Source organism: Saccostrea cucullata, unplaced genomic scaffold, assembly GCF_032062105.1.
Source record: "Saccostrea cucullata isolate Sc308-1 unplaced genomic scaffold, CSIRO_AGI_Scuc_v1 ctg4675, whole genome shotgun sequence".
Taxonomy (NCBI): domain Eukaryota; kingdom Metazoa; phylum Mollusca; class Bivalvia; order Ostreida; family Ostreidae; genus Saccostrea; species Saccostrea cuccullata.
In genome coordinates, this window is record NW_026937765.1 from 30,581 (window position 1) to 51,247 (window position 20,667).

Below are 20,667 nucleotides of genomic sequence, written 5' to 3' on the forward strand. Positions count from 1 at the left end.
AATTTGTTATTAAAATGATCACCAGAAGATGTTATCTTTCAGTATTGAAAATAAATGAGAGGAAAATTTTAGTAACATTTCAAATATTAACATTTTTTTCAAAACACATGTATACATTTTCCATTAAAGTATGTCTTACACAACGCGTTATCATGTACATTTAGAGTTATAAATTTGATCGGGCCGTAAAACTTCGAAAGAAAATAATTTTACACGCAAAAATATTTTCTTGCAATTTCTTGTACAATACTTTAAGTAAAATAGATCGATCCTTTGACATACGAAGACAATGTATGATGTTTGAAAAAAAGGCATGAGGCAATGCTGAATTTCATATCCCAACGGAGTTCACATGGTTTAGGACTCACAAAACTTTTTGACAACTGTGTCTGTCGACCTAGCGCTATCGTACTGTCAAAATATGAATTTGAGAATTCAATACAACAGGAATTTTAAATTAAAATAATTCTGACGAATTCCAAATCAATATGCTTAGCGCTTCCCAGTACTTTCAGTACTTTGATTTCTATCGTCAATTTCCCCTAACCTTGTGTAGCAATTTATTCTTATCGCGTAAATACAGGGCTTTATCCGCTCATATCAAAATACAATAGCAATGTATAAATATTTTCCAGGGATGAAAACAAATTTTAAAAAATCAATGCCAGCAATTTTTGCTAAAAATGTAATATAAACTCAATTCAATAAAATAAAACCTAGTTTTTTTGGTAAGGGGGGGCAAAATGGTAAAAACGTATAAATTTATACCATTGACTTGTTATGTCATTTTCACATTGATTAACGTTTTTATTGAAAGAGGGGTCCACGTTTTTTGTTCGCAGTTGCTTTTTGGTATATACATCATGACAAGGAAACACAGCAAAAAATTCAATTCAACAACACAAAACCTATTTCTTGAGGGGGGGGGGGGGGGGGGGGGTGAAATTAAGTTTCGGTTGTGGAGAGGAAAATTTCTACTTTGATTTATTTGTCTTGATTTCTTAGAAAATTACATAGCTAATTATGTACAGTAACCATCTTGCTTTATCTCCTTATGTCTATATACATGTATTTAATACTGTTTATAATATTTAGCTGATGACTCGGAGTCTGAAGAACAGGATCATCAGCAAAGCAGATCCTTCTTCAAATCTCAATCCAGGTAAATTTTAAATACTCTACAAACGAATTTATATACTATCTCTGAAATGTATTGTGCATTAATACAATTAAGGAAATTAATAAACCTTATTTGTTTTGAATAATTTTTCAATAAACAAGAAGATCCGGTAATGCATTTTTGAAAAAAAAAAAACGCTGAGCACTCTTACTTTTCATATATTTGCTATAAACGTAAGACATTAGTAGTCCATAAAAAAGAAACATTTTCAAGTTTTTCGACGACAGACCGAAGTTGGTGATGCAAATCGCAAATAACTTAAGTAATAAATTCATTAGTTGTGTTAATAAATATAGTAGAGATATGAATTTTTTTGCATTTGTATTGAAATAGTCAATAATTTTGAATCATAAGAATTATTTGATAAAATTTTCGTACATAGGTGATGAATTTGAAGAATTTTTATTTAGGACGTACGGCATTTCATTAGCATTTGGAACATTTGAAATCATGATATTTTTACCAATATCAACAACAAAAAACTTGTGACTTTTAAACTCTTTCAACAACCATTCCTAAACTAATTTAAAGTTCAGGCTTTCTGACATCTGCTTAAGGTATACAACCCTAATAGAGATAAATTCAATGAAATTGAAAACATAACAGATATGTGGGCATTGAATATTCAGTTTATTTAGCCATACTTCCCATTTTTTTTTTAGTTTTTAGTGGGATGTGTCCTAATTCATGACCCTGAATTTTGGTGATGCAAATCGCTTTTTTAATTAATAAAAAAAAATCTATTAAAAAAAATTTAAAGGTAAAAAAATTATTTTCAATTGTCATTTTATTTTTAATGTTTCAATGCATCTTTCCACCACAGGATTTATTGATATTCAAATTATTTGAATTTTTATTTTGAAAAAAAAAACGCTTTTCCACATAGACTTCAATGCAATCTTTGTTAATTAGCTACTGCTTAATTAATGACAATTTGGAAAATTTATACCAAAATCAACAACCAAAAACTTATGACTTTTAAACTCTTTAAACAACCATTCCTAAACTACGTAATTTAAAGTTCAGGCTTTTTGACATCTGCTTAAAATGAAACTCGTAATTTACTTATTTGTCACTCGTCATTTACAAAATCATGTTGTTAAAACATTCTAATGGTTAACACACGAATACTCTGAAGTTGACATTAAAAAGATGCTCGAGTTTCTGATTGAGAATATCTATGTTGTTTTTGGAGGTCTTACAATAATCCTTTGGAATTCCTATGGGTATCAATGACACCCAGTTAATAGCAGACCTTTTTTTATATGAAGCAGGATTTGTTCAAAATCTTTTACATGAAAAGAAAAAAGCAATTACTGTTGCCTACAACTCGTAATTTAAAATAGATATTTCCATTCCTATGACGATACGATATAACCTAGTGAGCTTTAAATAAAAGAAACCACAGTTATTTTGATACAAAAGAGCATGTACTACATATGAAGAACAATTTCAAAATCGAGCTAATAATTAACAAACTAGTTGATGAAACAAAAGTATTAGTATTCTCGTTTGCAGTCATCGTTTCCTAAATTACGTATATGACCGATACAATAACATTGGCAGCAAATAAAATTTATCATTATCATTTAATCAAATGCTGACTTTTTCATATGAATTAGTAGGCCATTATGTACACACTGAGTTGTCCACGTATTTACCCGTTATTTACCGATCATGACATTGAGCACACGGGGCGTGAAGAAGCACCTAACCCCTCTCCTCCGATGTTTTTAGGTCTTTGTTTTCTCAGCCCCCATTTTGTAATGTTAAAGGTTATTTTGACCTTGAAATTTGTTGTTTATTTCAGTATATTTCATTCATCACAAATTGAAAATCCCAATGTGAAGTCATGACTACGGGTTATTAAAAATTATTCTATAGTCAAACCCACGGGATAAAGGGTGATCATGGGATAAAAGGGCATTATCACATTATCAGGAAATAGTAGTATATCAATGGGCCGTATTTTGGCCGTCTTGTTTCATATACATGTAAATTGTAAGGCCTCCAGCTTCAGGTAATTCCATCTAAATTTGTTCGGAAATAACGTAATAGTTATGTATGATGCACAATAATTCAACTTAATCGTTTCAGATCGGCCAGAGACTTAAGGCTTGTAAACTCTGCTAATTTTCTGTCAGAAAATAACATGAATGACAGTATGCTACAAGAATGTTCACCTGCTCATCATGACTCGAACTCAGGTACAAGAAAACGGTTTTTAGTAATTTTGATGTATGTATATTTATCTATTGAACGATTGATTTATCCTTAAAATTTCCAATCAACCTGAAAATATTATAGAAATTATATTTCATAATCTAAGCATTTCTTTTTCCAAATGTAGTAAATGTATCATAAATTTACTTATCATTCCACTTCAATAGCATTGAATTCGACATCTGCAGCAGTCGGGTTTTATAGATCAACGCAAATTAAAGATACTTCAAATTGCGTTATAGCTGACAAAGTCAAAATCATAAAAAATGAGATAGCTACACAACAGAATTACAATGAAAATTTTAAAGGTGAGAAAAAATCGAAATCTGATAATGAAAGCCACTTATGTCTAATTTAATTATAAATATGAATAGGATAAACCATTCCTTGTATTTAATATGAAATTGAAAAAAAAAACAGCATAATGTTTAAAGATTACGGAGAAAGAGTAGTCTACCAAATTTTATGTTTAACTGATTGAAGAGCTTGTTCGCCTTTATATTTTAAAAGTAATAGTGTCTAATATTTTTACTGTGTTGATTTTTTTTGGTGAGTACGAAAGTGCATTGGTATTTATATATCCATGTGCATGGCTTTTTTCTCTTTTTATAGCTCAAGTAAAAACAATTTTAAAACACCAGTCTAAAGAGATTTTCCTAGAAACAAGTGCTTTTCAAGATGCACTGGACGTTCTAGAGGACGCACACCAGTTAATTATTACCGGTAGACCTGGATATGGCAAGACCACAATGGGTCTTCAACTGCTTTTAAAAAAGAATGAATATGAACCAATTATCGTTAAAAGTCCTAGTATGTGGGACGAACTAGTAAATCCATCCAAAAAGCAAATAATATTTATAGATGACATTTTTGGATCATATACATACGAACATGACAGATGTCAAGAGTGGTCGAGGTATTTCAAGGACATTAAAACAACTGTTGAAGAGGGTAAAGGAGAAATACTACTAATTATTGCTTGTAGAAATTATATTATTCAAGAAGCTTGTCATAGAACGAAAGGAAAAGAACTTCTCAAACAGCATTTTACAATAGATTTGTCAAAGCGAGAGCTAACAGAATTCGAAAAAAGGAAAATGATAGACCTTTACGATGAAAAGTATTCATTACAGATGAATAAGAAATGTATAGATGATATCATTCAGTATTCAGAGGATTGCGAATATGGTTTTCCATATTGTTTAAAACTATTCAGTACATCATATTCAATTCGCAGTATGGGTCCTGTATTTTTTGAGAATCCAATTGAATTCTTATATGAGGAAATTTGCCATTTTGAGCGGAACGACAAATTTAAGTACTGTACTTTTGTAATGGTGACATTGTTTGGATTTTTGCCAAAATCAAAACTAGATGACTCGTTAGAGAGAACCGAAAAGCAAAAATTAGCTTTGAGAGTTTCTGGACTATCAGACAACACTCCTTTTAAGTGTATTTTGGAAGTGCTTCAGGATTTAGATGGAATCTATTTTGAAACTTTTAGTGGAAATACGTTGTCTCCACACAATTTTTTAAAACATACTGGTTTCACCTTTATACACGAGACGTTAGCTGAAACAACTAGATATGCAATCACCGAGAGCAACCCGCGCTTAGCAATCGAGATTTCCCACTATCATATATTTTATCAAGAACTCGATTAGAAAGTTTCAATATTTCCCAAAGAGCTTTATTGTATAACCGCATTCCCAAAGAACTTTATAGCAATCTTTGCAACAGGTTATTGGATCAAATTGAGAAGCAATCAGATGACGTATCTCGAATTCTCAATCACGAATGCTGGAATGATAAGTTTTTCGTTGGCAAAATCTGCGACTATGCTTCCACAAGATCTAGTCTCAAGAGCTTTCAGGAATTGTTGTTGGTGAAAGGTACTTTAAATTTAGGTCTAAGTGTATTTTTTTGGTCTGCGTGGAATAAAAAGGAGACAATACTTAATATCTTTTGTGATACGATTCAAAAACATTATTTAGTTGATAAGTATTCTTGGTTGAAAACAGAAGTTTCAGATACTTTTATTGCGGCTTGTTATGTGGGTCTCTCTGAATCTTCACTAAAACATTTAATTTCAATTGGGGCAGATGTTAATGCAAAATTTTCGGAAAGATTTCGTGATTTTTAGGACATATATTTCAGTGATATTTTGGATGATGTATTCGCTGCCAACATTGTTAGATACACGTTCACTCCAATAATTTACAAACACCAAACAAATACATTTCGTTTTCTTCGTCGTAATGGAGCAAATCTACACGTAAACGTGTTTAAAAACAAATCAATTCTTCATGTTGTTGCTGAAGAAGACGCATCAGACATTCTTCTAGAAATTGTGAAAGACAAACATTTGAATTCATTTCCAACAGCTGAAATAACCCCATATCACTTGTCTAAATCAGTAAAAGTTCTAGATATTTTACTACAATTTTATCCACAATTCCTCGGTAGAACGTGTTTTGGTGGCAAAACATTTCTGCACACTTTATCCAAATATGAGATTGGAAAAGATAGTCATATGAATGTATCAATAGCAAAATGGATATGTTTAAACGCACAACACTTGCTGAATCATAGAACAGAAAAGGGTTTAACTGTTCTGCATTACCTTGTAAAATCTCGCATTAATGATAAAACAGTGTCTGAGTGTCTTGAACTCTTCATTTCCTATGGAGCACAGGTAAATGCAGTAACCAAAAACCGCAGAACAGCACTTCACTCAGTCGCTAGATGTAGAGTACGAAGAGTCTTAACCACTTCAATTCTAATAAAATATGGATGCAAATTATTGGAAGAAGACAATAGAGGTTGCACTGCACTTTTCTACGCAATGTACATGAACAATGGGGTAGCATCTGTTCTTGTGGAATACAATGCCAAAGTTAATTGTAAAGACAGATCAGGAACACCTATGTTTATTAATGTACTCCAGCAAATCTGCTATTCATATGATGAAGAAGAAGCCCAAGTAGACGGTATTCAATATTTAGATAAAACATTCTTATCACAGCTTATCTCCTATGGAATTTCTATAAATGAAAGGGATCCTAAAACTGGAGATAGTGTTCTTCATATCCTTTTGAATAAAGCACGTGGCAATAACATCATAGAAACACTTCATTTCCTCCTTCAATGTGGTGCTGACCCTAATATTGCAAATAAGGAAGGCGAAACACCCACAGTTTTAGCTGCTTGCACAAACATTCCCCTGTTAGAGTTATTTCTTTCTTACAATGGAAACCTGTTTGTTTCGAAAAATGATGGTGAAACAGTTTTACATTTGGCAATGGAAAAATGTTCGGAAGATTACTGCATGACACTAATAGAGTATCTTGAAAATATCGATGCATTACAATCGTTGAACACACTTGATATCAAAGATACACTTCCAATTATGAAAGCTGTTCAAAAATGCTTTGCAAAAGTGGCGACACTTTTGCATGAAAAATGTACACTGTGCTCAGATCTTCAAGGAAAAATTAGAAACTTATATTTCTTTCTTTTTGAAGGTTCAAATATAAACGCAAAATCTGTCATTTATTTTCTGAAAGAGTTTAAAGGGTTTCATTGCGACATAAATCTTAGAAATGATAATGGAATAACCCCTTTTATGCTTTTTTTGAAAAATTGTCCATGCATTGAAATACTGGAAATACTTAATTTCAGAAACATTGATTGGAGTGTCCGCGATAACAAAGACAGAAACATTTTTGTATTCCTAATATCATCGAAAGCGAGCCAGAATGATAAAATCAGAATGATAAAAAGCATATTTTCTCTTACAAATGGTGTTTTGTCTGACCAACTTGTTGAAGACAAGGTTCTTCAAACTACGATTGAGGAAGGATGTTTTGATGTCTTGAAATTCATTCTTGCTTGGAGGAAGGATGTACCAATAAGTTTACTAATGCGGATGTTATCTTCCGATATTGCTGATTCAGATCTTATGGTAATTATTCGATCTGATATTTCTCAATGTTCTGCAACCGACATGAACGAGGCGTTGATTGTTGCCATGACGTCTGGCAGGAAATGTAATATCTTAGAATGTCTCTTGGAAAAGAAAGCCAAGATTTCCCTTTTTAGTAGAAACGATGAAGTGGATAGTTTTGTGTTTGGTCTTATAAATTCTAGCTTGAAAGACGAAAAACTAGAAAATATTTTCCTGTTTCTCCTTCAGAACAAAGCAGTCTTAACATTGGTAAATAAACATGGACAGAATTGCTTACAAGCAGCTATTTGTCATTCATGTACAAAAGAATTTCAGCTAAGGATTGGACTCATCCCACTTTTACTTGAAAATAAAATAAACGTTAATCATAGAGATAAAGAAGGAAATACAGCTCTGTTCAGTTGTACAATGTGTTGTCGATCCGATGAACACAAACTCCAGATTACAAAGCTACTACTTTTTTATGGAGCAGACATTAATTTAACTAATACCGATAACCAGAATGCATTACTTGCTGGCCTAAAATTGAAATGCATCGAGGAGAAAATGTTTAACTTTATGACTTCACAGGAAAACCTACTGGAAAATGATCTAGAACATATTGATGTAATGGATTATGTATATATTCGCGCAAAAGCATTCTTGGAAGACTCAATCACTCGAAGTTTTATAGAAGATTCTCTGAAATTAACGAGTATATTTTGCCTTCTTAAAAAGGAACCAAACGCATATGTCCTCAGTGGTCATACTCTTCTTCATTTAGCGATTTTGAAGGGCCGATCTCCATTAGTCAGTTACTGTTTAGAATTGTTAAAATCTGACGTAAATTTTAAAACATTAGATGGCAGATCTCCACTACACTTAGTCGTATCCAATTCCTTAATACACAGTGAAAGTGATGTTTTGAAATATACCTTACCTGAGTTTTACTGTAAGGAAAATAAAATTTGCTTGGATGGATTTTCTCGAATACATGATTCCGGACTAGAAATACTGATGTATCTTCTACAATCGGGAGCAGATCCAAGTATTACAAATAAGGAAGGAGATACACCACTTCATATTGCGGCGAAATCTGGTTTATCACAAGCTTCTCTATCAATAAAAGCCCTCATAAAATATGGAGCACATGTTAATGCCCGAAATGATAAAGGCATCACACCGTTGATGTACGCAGTAGAAAATTGTTCTCTCGACAGATGTATTAAAGTAAACATTCTGCTCGAAGGAGGTGCAGATATATTTGCAAGAGATAATGACTCCAATGTGGTACTTTGTTACAGTAATAAATATGTAAAAGAATTATTCAAAAAGGCATTTCTTAGTAAAATGGGTGTCCCTGGAATATTAAACGAAAAGCAGGCATATGTGTTTGAATTCTTCACCGATGTCCTTCAAAGAGCTTTTCGTAACATTGCAAAATCTAGTGGGTTATATTCAGAAGTTTTATCCGACTCCGATTAATGACTTTTGAAATTGGAGTAGTCTTAAATAATGATTTATGTCATTTAAAAGAAAAAATCAAATAAATTTAAATCTATTTTAATATGAACGTTTTTTCTTTAAATTCTGCTTTAGAGCGTTATAAAAGTCTATTTGTATACAGTTATAGTGAAATTTAAGGAAAACCATAGTCACCACGCCAATGATAAACACCTTCTGGATTTTCAAAAGAGCATGTGCATATTGTCGATCACTTTAGTGAAAAAAGTCTTTCTTGATAGACTCAACAACGGCTCAAAGCCAATTTTCTTTCACGAATCTTGTAATTCATTCAAAAAAAATTTCCCTCATCTTATGATTTGTTACGCAAATCAACATTTAACATTTCATCGATGACAAAAATAACGGCTGCACATTGTATATTAATTTTTTTTTTGTTCAAAAAACATATTATCATGTTTATCACACTCTTTTTTATGGTATCTATGCTATAAACTACGAAAAACATTCTGAGATAAGTGAAGTTTTGCATTACGTCACAACCTATGATGACAGCTGCGCTCAATGTAAATAGTACACGCCTCCTAACTGCAAGCTTTACGACTTTCTTCTAATCCCTGATTGGTTTCTCGTGCAACAGACTATTTCTGCGTCAATGTTGATAATTAAAGTTGACCAATCACACAGCGGCGTCTGCATTGTTAAGGCTGGATGCCTCTGTCGAATAAAATCGTGACGTAATGCAAAACTTACACTTTACTGCAATATTGTAACGCTATAAGATTATTCAATGTTCCAAATTTTTATCATTTAAAATTTCTTTTAAACGCTTCAATGTTTATTAAACATATATTTACATGAAAATATTTCCTTTTATCTCATACGTGTGGACGATACTAACCATGATATAAAGTTATACTTGTTGCTTTATCAAAAGCACTTAACTCCAGATTTGACACAATTCCTTTCATGCTCGATCCAGAGCTGTCTGCCTCTACGCTTCAGTTTGTGTATGTGAGCTCGTAACGGTAACGACAACTCTTGATAAAAAATTGTCTTAAGATTATAATATTTTAAACTTTTGATTTGTGTAAAACATTGTGTCTTTTAAATGAATGAGGATGAACAGAAATTTTGCTGACGGCAAGAAAAAGACCGGTCGTTTACCTCAACAAGTGTCACTTTCATAACTTTATCCGTAAAACCAACTGCATGACCACTGTGAAGACGTTGTTACCCCCCCCCCCCCCAATCATTTAAAGAGGCCGAGTCTAATTATTTCTGCCCTAGGGATTTTGATAATTTTTGATAATTAATTTGTACTGCTACATTTATGTTTTAGGATTAAAAATCAAATGTTTACCACCCCGATTTCTTAGGGGGCAATCTTAAAGTTGTCAAATTTTACTATTGGACTCTATTGGAATTGTTGGAGAATCGCCAAATTATCACATCTTTTCCATATCTTTTGTATTTCCGCCCTAGGTATTTCTTTAAGTAGATGAAAGTTAATGTAAAAAGTCACCAAACTGTGAAATTTCAAAAATGTTCACCATCTAGGTTGGTCTAGGTAGTAATTACTAAGTCTATTTGGTTCGAAGCCCAATTCCCCTAAAATTGCCATACTGATGTATAAATACATATCTTTGCAGATGAATTATCGGCGCCTACAATTGTTTTGATAAAAATAGCAATTTTTAGATTGCTAGTATGTTTCTTGGGAAGTTCTGTCATGAGTTTTTAGTATAATGTCCATGGACGTCTTGAACATACAACCGAGTTTTGCGTCATTCTTCAGCGTCATGCACTGCTTACAAAATCCGAAAACAGTGACGTTGCTAGAGCCATTTCAACGTTCTTTTTACACTTATTGTCGTAAAATTACATTTTCAGATCAGTGTGAGTTACAGATAATATTAATTTTGTATCAAAATCAAAATAATTTTCCAATATGTAATGGGACACAAATGACTGCATGGAATTAAAAAGTTGCACAAAGTGATGCGCACTCGAATTAGAATCGGCCTCGTTAAATGAGAAAATCTAGAACTAGCAGTTACGTTATTGGTGCAAAATTCCTTTGAAAGTCGTTAGACCATGCAGAAGGTCTAGCCATATTGCTTTCCTACATTGCACTACTATAATACATTGTATTGCTTGTCGGGGATATTATTCAACATGTATGCATCCCCACCCCACCCCTAACTGAATCCGCTTCCTACGAGCTTATTAATTTACGGGTGTTGCTAAAACGCGGAACGGAAAACGGAACGGAAAACGGAACGGAACGGAAAACGGAAAGTATTATTTTGGATTAAATCACTAAAAATACATAAATCTAATCATAAACGATATATATTATACATATTTAATTCCCCACTATTAAATACAAGTTGATTTATTCATGACCAGTCTCTTATTTACGAAAATCGCTGATATAGCATGCAGTGACCTAGAGTCGAATTTGAAAACGGGGGAAGGGGGGGGGGATAAACTTGCTTGAAAAGTATTTGACGAGCAAAAAACAAAAAAATGACAACTGTTTGTTTCGGGAGGGGGGGGTAAGTCCCAAGTCCAACATCTTTCAGTAGTATGTTTTTACACTAACTTACTACATTATATTGATTACATAAACAAAACTACGTTAACAACGCAAGGGTGTCAATGAACATTTCTATAGTAAAAAGGTTATGACTGGAAAAAGTTGGGGGGGGGGGGGGTATTTGATATCTAGATGTCGAACCATGGAAAGAGAAATAGTGTAAAAAAAATTATGAAGATTACGTTTAAGGCAAACCTTTCCGGCAAGCTTGAATAAACACCTTTTATGTAACACTGGTGGTTAAAATTTAATAAATTGAGTCGCTTTCTATAAACTTAAGTATTTAAATTCTGGATAAATAAATTTTGAAAACTTTCCTGTGGTAGATTTAAGGTAGGTCCGTACTTTCAGAATTTTCTGTCAAACTGTTTATTTTTTGATTTGAAAATCTAGAATAAGTCATAATCTAACTAAAACACCCATAAAAAACTTATCTTTGCAGGTTAATTTTCATGCAACATGTATCGGAGTATATACCTCTAAAATATCAATAGCCAAAATTCAACATATAGAAGTGTAACATCATATTTTATTTAACTATGTACCCAAGCACATCAAATTATTGTTAAAACTTAGAAAAATCATAAATATTCATTTGTCAAGAAAATATTTGAAATTTCTATTTGAAAACACTAAAAAAATTATGTTGATTCTGTCAAAATCTTTCAGAGAAAAAGCTCAAAATATCTTTATTTTAAATATTCCTCAAAATCTTGTATGTTTATATGCTATTTTTTCTTTAAAATTATTTAGAATTATACCTATGGTTAGCAAAAAAAAAAAAAAAAAAAAAACATACTTTATTATGGTTGACCAGAAAAATTTTACAAAACAGCCTTTTGAACACCTATAGCTTCATTTTTGAAATATCTATTTTTTCATTTGTTCTTTGTAAAACTTATTAAAAAAGTAAATTTAAAAAGATGATATAGGCTAAAAATCAAAGATAAATAGATCTCAAGTTAGTTTGTTTAAAAAAAATTGAAAAGCTTTAGGTCCATAAAGGCAATTAAGAATTCTCTGTCTGTGTATGTACTAAATTACATATAGATCCTATGGACATATAAATAATGTACATTAAATGCTTTTTGTGCACAATGACACTATAATAAACAAATATTTACTTGCTACATTATTTTCAATCATCAAAAAAAGATTTTATTTCAATAGACAAGGATAATCAAAATTTTATATTGGTGTGTAAAATTAAAACCGGATCCGTAAAAGTGTGGACCTGCCTTAATGAAGCATCTTTACATTCAATGAAGTTAAAGTTTGTTTGTATGCGATGTTTGCGTGTTGGGGATGGCGTGAGTTTGAATTTCAATCTCATCGGAAAGGTCTGAGAAGTTGCAAAAGGTCCGCTCCCCTTTTTGTGTCCAAAATATATACAAGTTTTAAATTTAAATTTAAATTTAAATTGATTTTTTAATGTGGCTCTGGTCCCCTACCCATACCCAAACTGTCCCTGCCCCTTTCAAGATTCCTGGATTTGCTACTGCTTGCATAATCTGAATGACAAAACTAGTTATTTTTGTCTTTACAAACATTGGCGTCGGAAGGGGGGGGGGTTAAGTGGAAGAGAAAAAAAATTCCAACGTACAAAAAAACTTGACAAGCCAAAAAAGGAAAATATGTCCTTTGCCCAAACACGAAAATCCTCTTTCGTGGGGAGGGGGGGGGGGGGTCGAACTTCTTTCAAATTGTTTCCAGACACTACCACTTAACCTTCCTTGGCTTAATCTGCGACGTTCCTGTTGAAAGTGGGGAGGGAGGGGGTGGGCTAAGCCTTATGTACGCTCCAATATCCATTGCCTATACCATTGCTACCTTTGCCCAAAAAAGTGGGTGTGTGACTGGGGGTGGGTGGGGGAGCCCCCCTCCCCCCGTTCCAATGCCTTTGACAAATATATGCATTTACATACTAGTACTTTTTTCCTTCTCCCTATTTCAAAAAATATCTCTTTTAGAAATGAACTTTCTTTTAAAAAAGAATTTGTTTGAAACGCTCAGATGAATACTCAGGACTTTGAGTCTAGTTAGCATGTATTTTATAGATCTTTCGCTTGTACACCAGTTCTGAGCGGAGGGTGTGTATGATTCATGAATATATATAATAGTTTAAAAAAAATTTAATTAAGTATGACTTCTGCATCAAGAATATTGCTTTTATATCTTATTTATATATCGAATATATGTTATTTGTTTGACATAAATTTTCCGTTTTCCGTTCCGTTCCGTTTTCCGTTCCGCGTTTTAGCAACACCCATTAATTTACTGGTGTCCCACTGTTAGAGCATGAGTTTAAAATTTGGCAAATATTTAAACTTTTCCCCTGGAAAGGCATTGATTTCGTTTGTAGTCAGACCGAAGAAAGAAATTCGAAATTATTTTAAAAAATTAAAAAGTTTTTTACACCAAAATGTAAGACATATAATGACTTCTTTCATATAATCATAAACCAAGCTATATGATAAATGTGATGACTTTAACTTTTCTATCGTCAACAACCTTTACTTATGAAGCAATATACCTTCATCACCTGCATACGGAGTGTATATATCTCAGTTGATTCGATACGCAAGAGCATGCTCTTTGTATGAACAATTTCTAACACGAGGTAAATTACTGCCAAACAAGTTGATTAAACAAGAATATCAGCAGTCTCGTTTGAACTCATTATTTCGTAAGTGCTATGGTCGATACAATGACCTTGTCGTCAAATACAATTTATCATTGAGTCAAATGCTGACTGACGTTTATCATATCAATTGTTAGTTAATTATTAATACATTGAATTGACGTCGAATTTTTCCGTTATTTCACGATCATGACAATGAGCACACGGCAGGTGTGACCGGTCAGCAGGGGATGCTCACTCCTCTATGGCACCTGATCCCTCTCATATTTTGGAGGTCCATGTTTGATCTGCTCCTATTTTGTATTGTTTTATGGACTTTGATATTGAATACTGTTCGTTATCTCCATATCCTTCTTTATCATAAATCTTACTAGATCTCATTGCTGTATCAAGAAACACCCCCTTTAGATTTTTGCAAAGCAGTGCACATTGAGGAATTTTGTGATGAGGTGGGGCATTGAAGTAGTCCGTTTTGTGTTCTAACGTTGAACACCTACATAAAAAGTGACTGTGATTTAATAATTTGTGTCATGTGCGTTGTGTCCTTTCTCCTCTTATTGTCAGCATCTTACGTTTTCGGATTTTAACATATTTACCTAAAACTATCATTCCTATATCAACATTTCACAGATATATTCCAACTTAATCTGTGACAAACTTCATCTGACATTTTGTATATCACTACCTTATAATTTGCTGTAGTATCTGAATTTGGTAGATAACCCATGCAATTGACTTTATATTTTCAATAATAAATTATTCGTATGGGCTTAAAAATCTAGGACAGTGTCTGCAAAATGCCGGAAATCCAAACCGCCCAAAAGCAGACCCGCCTGGAAACATGTTCTAGTACGCCGGATCCAACCAGACGACATGTAAGTTATTATCGATTGGGATGCTTATGCTACGTGATTGTTTTCATATTGAATATGGCACCGTAAAAACGAAATATTTCGCTTAATTTCATGCTACTATATTTATATTCTATTCATAAAAGACTTTTCAAATCTAAAATTTATTACCGATTTATTATTCTTAATTTTTTAAGCAATTCATAGATGCCGCAGGTCTAACTGATTCCACTAAATATGGTTCGGTGAGGACCCTGACAAAGTATATCATCATCAACTGTAAAATAAAATACACACGAAATGTGATTTTTGATTGAGGATATGAAGAAAACATATTGCGACCTGCATCGAAACAGTTTGCCATTTATTTGAATTGTGAATTTGATCGAATTGACTATCTGTAAAAGTTACACAATTGTCAAAAATACAATTAATAATATTGTTGCTATTGCTACACAAAAGTAGATATTGATAACGTTATTGTTATAATTTAAAAACATTCACAACACCAGCAGTATAATTGAAATCGATATTGCAGAACGTGGCAAGATTGTAACTGTCCAGGAGGTTATAAAGTACATTCTCAGATCTCAGGGTTATAGGATTGAATGACCAAACACTGTAGAAATATATAGTTCGTACAAAATGTCATTCATGTACTCTTGGTTTTACTTAGTAAGAAATGTCAGTAGCATTTCAAATCATTTATATTAATCTTATATTTTTTTTCCAACGCAAAGTGTTCAAATCAATTAAGGATGCTCTAAACACTGCACACTAAAGAACTCCAATAATAGGGTAGTTTTATGCAGTTATAGTGATCTGCCTTTAGAAGTAGGACTTTAAAAATTGTTACTACAGTTAATCACACGATTTGTATTTAATTAATTTTAAAAGTATTTTCAGCATTATATAAGACCTAGAATAAGTAATGGAATTCATTATTTTTATAAATTTTCCTAATGTTAGTAAACAGCAGTGATTTCTGCTCACAAATAGTACAATGTCTTTGAACTTATTCCTGCAGAAATAAGGCAGGTACCCTATGTTATAAATGAATGAAAAAGTTTCAATATGCACAGCTTTATAATTATGGTAATTTTTTTCTCCAAGTCCAAAAAGCAGTTTTGTTGGTGTTTAGAGCTTCCTTAAGCAGAAAGTGTTCAGTAAATAAAAGTTTTTTTTTTTTTTCGAGTACATGTAATCACTATGTTTTATATTTTAGTCAAATAAGACTCAATTACATCTATCAAATAGATTTAAATGAATTGCAGAATTTCTTTTTTTTTGGTCATCAATACGTTGGAGGTTTTAGTCAGTGTCAAAAAAAAGTCTCAAACAGCATTTGTTTTTTAAAAAGAATTCTGAATTCTTCTGTCATAGAAAGTCACAACTGAAAAACATTAAGAGGCTAATGGGCCTTACAGGTCACATGAACATCCCGTATCACAATTCCAACCATTAGATTTGGTTCATATATTAAACTAAAGGCCACGACATTCACAATATTGAAAGAGGTACAATTGCTCATCAGAACTATACACTTAGCATGGTTACTTTAGTTACATAATAATACCCATAGGCAGAGTAGGGGAACAAAATAATTCATTTCAACTATTCTGCAGTATTCAACAATAATCAATAGTGCACTCCCAGAACCTTGGTTCCACATATCTTACAATTCTGGAAAAGGTACTCTTTCAGCATATGATTAGAGCCCCTCTCTATAGTACCCCTGATGAAGGGGCCATGAAATTCACAATTGTGGAAGAAGAATTGTTGCTCATCATAGCTATATATATATATATATATATATATATATATATATATATATATATATATATATATATATATATATATATATATATATATATATATATATATATATGCTACATGTATATATATATATATATATATATATATATGCTACATGTATATACATGTAGGTAGTTCATCTGCTTGATACTTAGTACCAGATCTAGAGGAGAAGATTTTCAAAGACTCAGTTTCACTTTCTAATTTATATAGCATCACCCAAGCACCACAAATCCCTGACCCGTTCTCATTATATCATTACTATAAATGTACATGTAGTTAGTTTGTTTAATACCCAGAAGCAGAGAAGAGTTTCAAAGAATTTATGTATTTTCACTATATAATCAATAGAGCCCCGCCCTAATACCAGATCCCCTGACCCTAAAATTCACAGTTTTTTTTAAAGAAGCACCCTTCCTCATCATAACTACGTATATACTTAGTTTGTTTTTAAATACCAAGAAGCAGAGCAGATTTTCAAAATCATAATATGCAAGATATTAATAGTTTTTTCACTTACAATGAATGCATGATGGAATGATCAAATCTTAAATTTTTAATTGATTGAGAGACTTACGCGTAGATATGGAATATATTATCACCCACGTAGGCTAGTATAAGTAATGAATTTTGAGATCTATTTTGGACATATTTTCTGTTTATAGGTTAGCCGTATTTTTCCTTCTTTTATTAGAGCTGACTTAATATCAGATAAGTCTTACACGAAATAATATAAAAATGGTCGTAGAAAAATTATCATACATATATCTGTACTATTACATGTATCTAAATACTGAGTATAAGAGACTAGTTACTATATTTAGAAGAAAAGTTTTCCCCACTTATATTTATCGCTTGCGTGCACTTTAAATGTCCACTGACAAAGTGTATATAAATATATTTTGCACCACTGACGTTAGTTTTTCTCATCCAAAATGGCTGGGAACGTCGTCCGACAGAGTAATATCGGCCAGTTGAAAAGAAGGATCCCTGCTAAACATTCTGAACACAGGGATCTTCAGGCGAGGATCCAAACATTTACATCATGGCCAATAAAAGTTCAGGCCAAAAAACTCGCAGAGGCGGGATTCTTTTCAATCCGTAAGCCATCACTAAGATCTACTGAAATATGCACATTCAGAACAAAAAAAAATATAAGAAAAGTTTGTTTCCACTACAGGTTATTCTTCTCTTGATTTTTTAAAATCTGTTTATTTCAGAGGTAGAAGACTCAGTGCGCTGTTTTCAGTGTGGGGTGGGGTTGAGAAACTGGGATCCCGAAGATGACCCTTGGGTGGAGCATGCAAGATGGAGGCCAAGTTGTCCATTTGTAGTTAACAATACTTCTGCTGAATTCATCGCAAAAGTTCAAGAGGCTGTACGGAGGGAGGAGGTAATTATAATGGAAGTATAAAGATATGAAATATTAAAATGAAATTCAATATTTAAAGTAAAACAAACATGATAGATAATAGGTAGATAAATTTATTAAAAAATAAAAGGATACATTGTACATAAATAAATTCTAAATAAATAAATGTTATTAAAATATAATAATAAATGTTTCGGGTTTTTTTTTTCGTTTTCTTTTGTATTAATATCTATTTAAAATATATTTCAATATTCGAATTATTGTAATTGGATAATTTTTAAAGAAAAAAAAATTGCATTATTAAATGAAAATAAGAGTTCTATTCTATTTTTTAAGGCTGACACAGTGAATGAACATTCCAACATAATGCAAGTGACCGATCGTGATATTGAACAAGACTGTCCACCCTGTAGAACAATAAAACGTAAGTTAGAATTAATAAAAATGGAGATTTTAAAATCAATTTGAATATTTTTTTTCTTATAAAAAATATATAATTAATTAAAAATCATTTTCTATTTTTAGAGAAAGATTTATATGAATACCCAGAGTCTACTTACGAGAAAAACCCACTTCTGACAGATGCAGCACAAAGTGTGTTAGAGTTTGGGTACCTTCCAAAAACCATCAAAGGAGCGATAGAAAATATCATTCCACGTGTTGGAGGTGAGTTCATTTTTTCATTTATCTAATTAAATCATTACATTCTCTATCTGGCACTTGAAACTTTTAACATTATAACTAATAAAAAAGTAATAATGTTATTGAGAAATTGCTTGTACTTATATACGTAAGTATTTCTGTTTTTATTTATATTACAGGATGGAAAAACCTTACAGGGTCCCTCATTATGGAGGAAATTTTTAGATTAGAAGATACAAGATGTTTATCCTACAGTGAAAACGTCAAATCCAAATCCAGACAGCTCTCCAACGGTTTGTAGATTATTTTATATATATTTTGATAATGTCTGTCAAGAAAAATCAAAAGAGAATTCAATTTTCACAATAACAATTAATAAGATTACTGTTTTTTAATCAATCTTCTGTGGTGGAAAAACATATATATAATGTAAATTGTATCTTATAATGTATTTTTTTTTTAAAATTTCAGACGAAATGAAAAAGGAAAACGAATCTATGCGTGATGCACACACATGTAAGATATGCTGCGATAAAACAGTTGCCATAGTTTTCCTTCCTTGTGATCATCTTTGTTGTGCCCAGTGTGCTCCAGCCCTAAAGAAGTGTCCAGTGTGTCGCCAGCAGGTCAAAGGATCAACAAGGGTCACATTTGGGACTTGAACGAGACCTTGATTATCTGCTGAACTTAAAAAAAATCAAAATTGGAGGCAAAATGAAGCGATATGTTATTGTGCAATCTGCGAAAAACTCACAAAGTTTTCATCGACTGCATTTGATAATCATACTGAACAATCAATTTCTGGCATTCATGTATATGCGTAAAGAGATACAATGTACCTAATAAAACTTTGCAGCTGATTTTGATTTTATTGATTAATATGCATGAATGATTTTTAAGACAGGTCATTGTGTGATTTTTTTTTCTAAAATATAAATAATTATGTGTTATCAAATTTCAATTCACGAAACAACTGATGGTTTGTTATATATGTTTTTTTGCAGTTTTATGTGCATGAAATAAAGTTTCTTTTGTATAACTATTTTGTGTTTTTTTTTCGTTTTTGCGATGAAACAACATTTTTTAAATACTGAATTGGTGTATATCGCACATTTTATATTTTTATGCATAAATATTCTGACTCATGTGTGTCAAGTCTAAATGTTTTCATAAAAGATAAGATATTTTTAGAAAAGAAAGTTTTGTTTATTTATTCCTTAATAGACCTAAATTTGCTTTTAGGTCTATGGTTAGTATGACAATATACAATTTCCTGTACTCATGATGAAGGGGACATTTTAAATAAAATGATGACTCTTCAACCTCCATCTGACAACAAAAACAAAATCTATTCTCCCAGGAAATATGTGTAAATCTTCCCTTCTCAATCATTAATAAATGTGCGCTTAATTTATATTTTTTTATCCATTGAATATACTTGGATTGAATTGGTTTCATTAAATAGAATTGCACAGTTTATTTGTTAAATATCTATACACCAAACATTTTGAAGACGAGGAAAAAAGGCATCACATTCTTTTTTGTTATACTGATTCTGATGATTAAGATTATTAAGGTCTTCCGTTTCCAACGGAAGACCTTCTACTGATTCTGAAGATTAAGATTATTCTTATTATGTCGCCCCGAACGAAGTCGGGGACGACATATTGATATTGTACGCATGTTTTTTTTATCCAGGCTGTTTCTCGGAGATGGCTGGGGCAATCTTCCTGAAACTTTCCTCAAAGGACGATCACTGGTTGTAGTTGTGCAGTGAGGTCGTTCAGTTCCAATATGTCTACCGTTGCCATGGAAACCTGTAAAAAGCGACGAATTTTGTCCGAGAGTGTTCTCTCTGGTCCCTTAAACGTTCGTCATGAAACTCTTTTTATTTTAATGATAAATATCTGTAGTTGTGCGCCTTGCATTTA

The 20,667-nt window shown here is 32.1% G+C and overlaps 1 protein-coding gene across 1 annotated transcript in view; it reads left to right on the forward strand.

The window, feature by feature from the left end:
- Window positions 1-19,488, forward strand: part of LOC134248799 (putative inhibitor of apoptosis) — a 49,507-nt gene extending 30,019 nt beyond the window's left edge. The window contains exons 3-6 of the mRNA XM_062731179.1: window positions 18,431-18,518; window positions 18,620-18,760; window positions 18,916-19,029; window positions 19,208-19,488. Of these exons, the coding sequence (XP_062587163.1) occupies window positions 18,431-18,518; window positions 18,620-18,760; window positions 18,916-19,029; window positions 19,208-19,398 (534 nt within the window). The 3' untranslated portion in view covers window positions 19,399-19,488. The remainder of the gene's footprint in view (window positions 1-18,430; window positions 18,519-18,619; window positions 18,761-18,915; window positions 19,030-19,207) is intronic.
- Window positions 19,489-20,667: the final 1,179 nt, after the last annotated feature.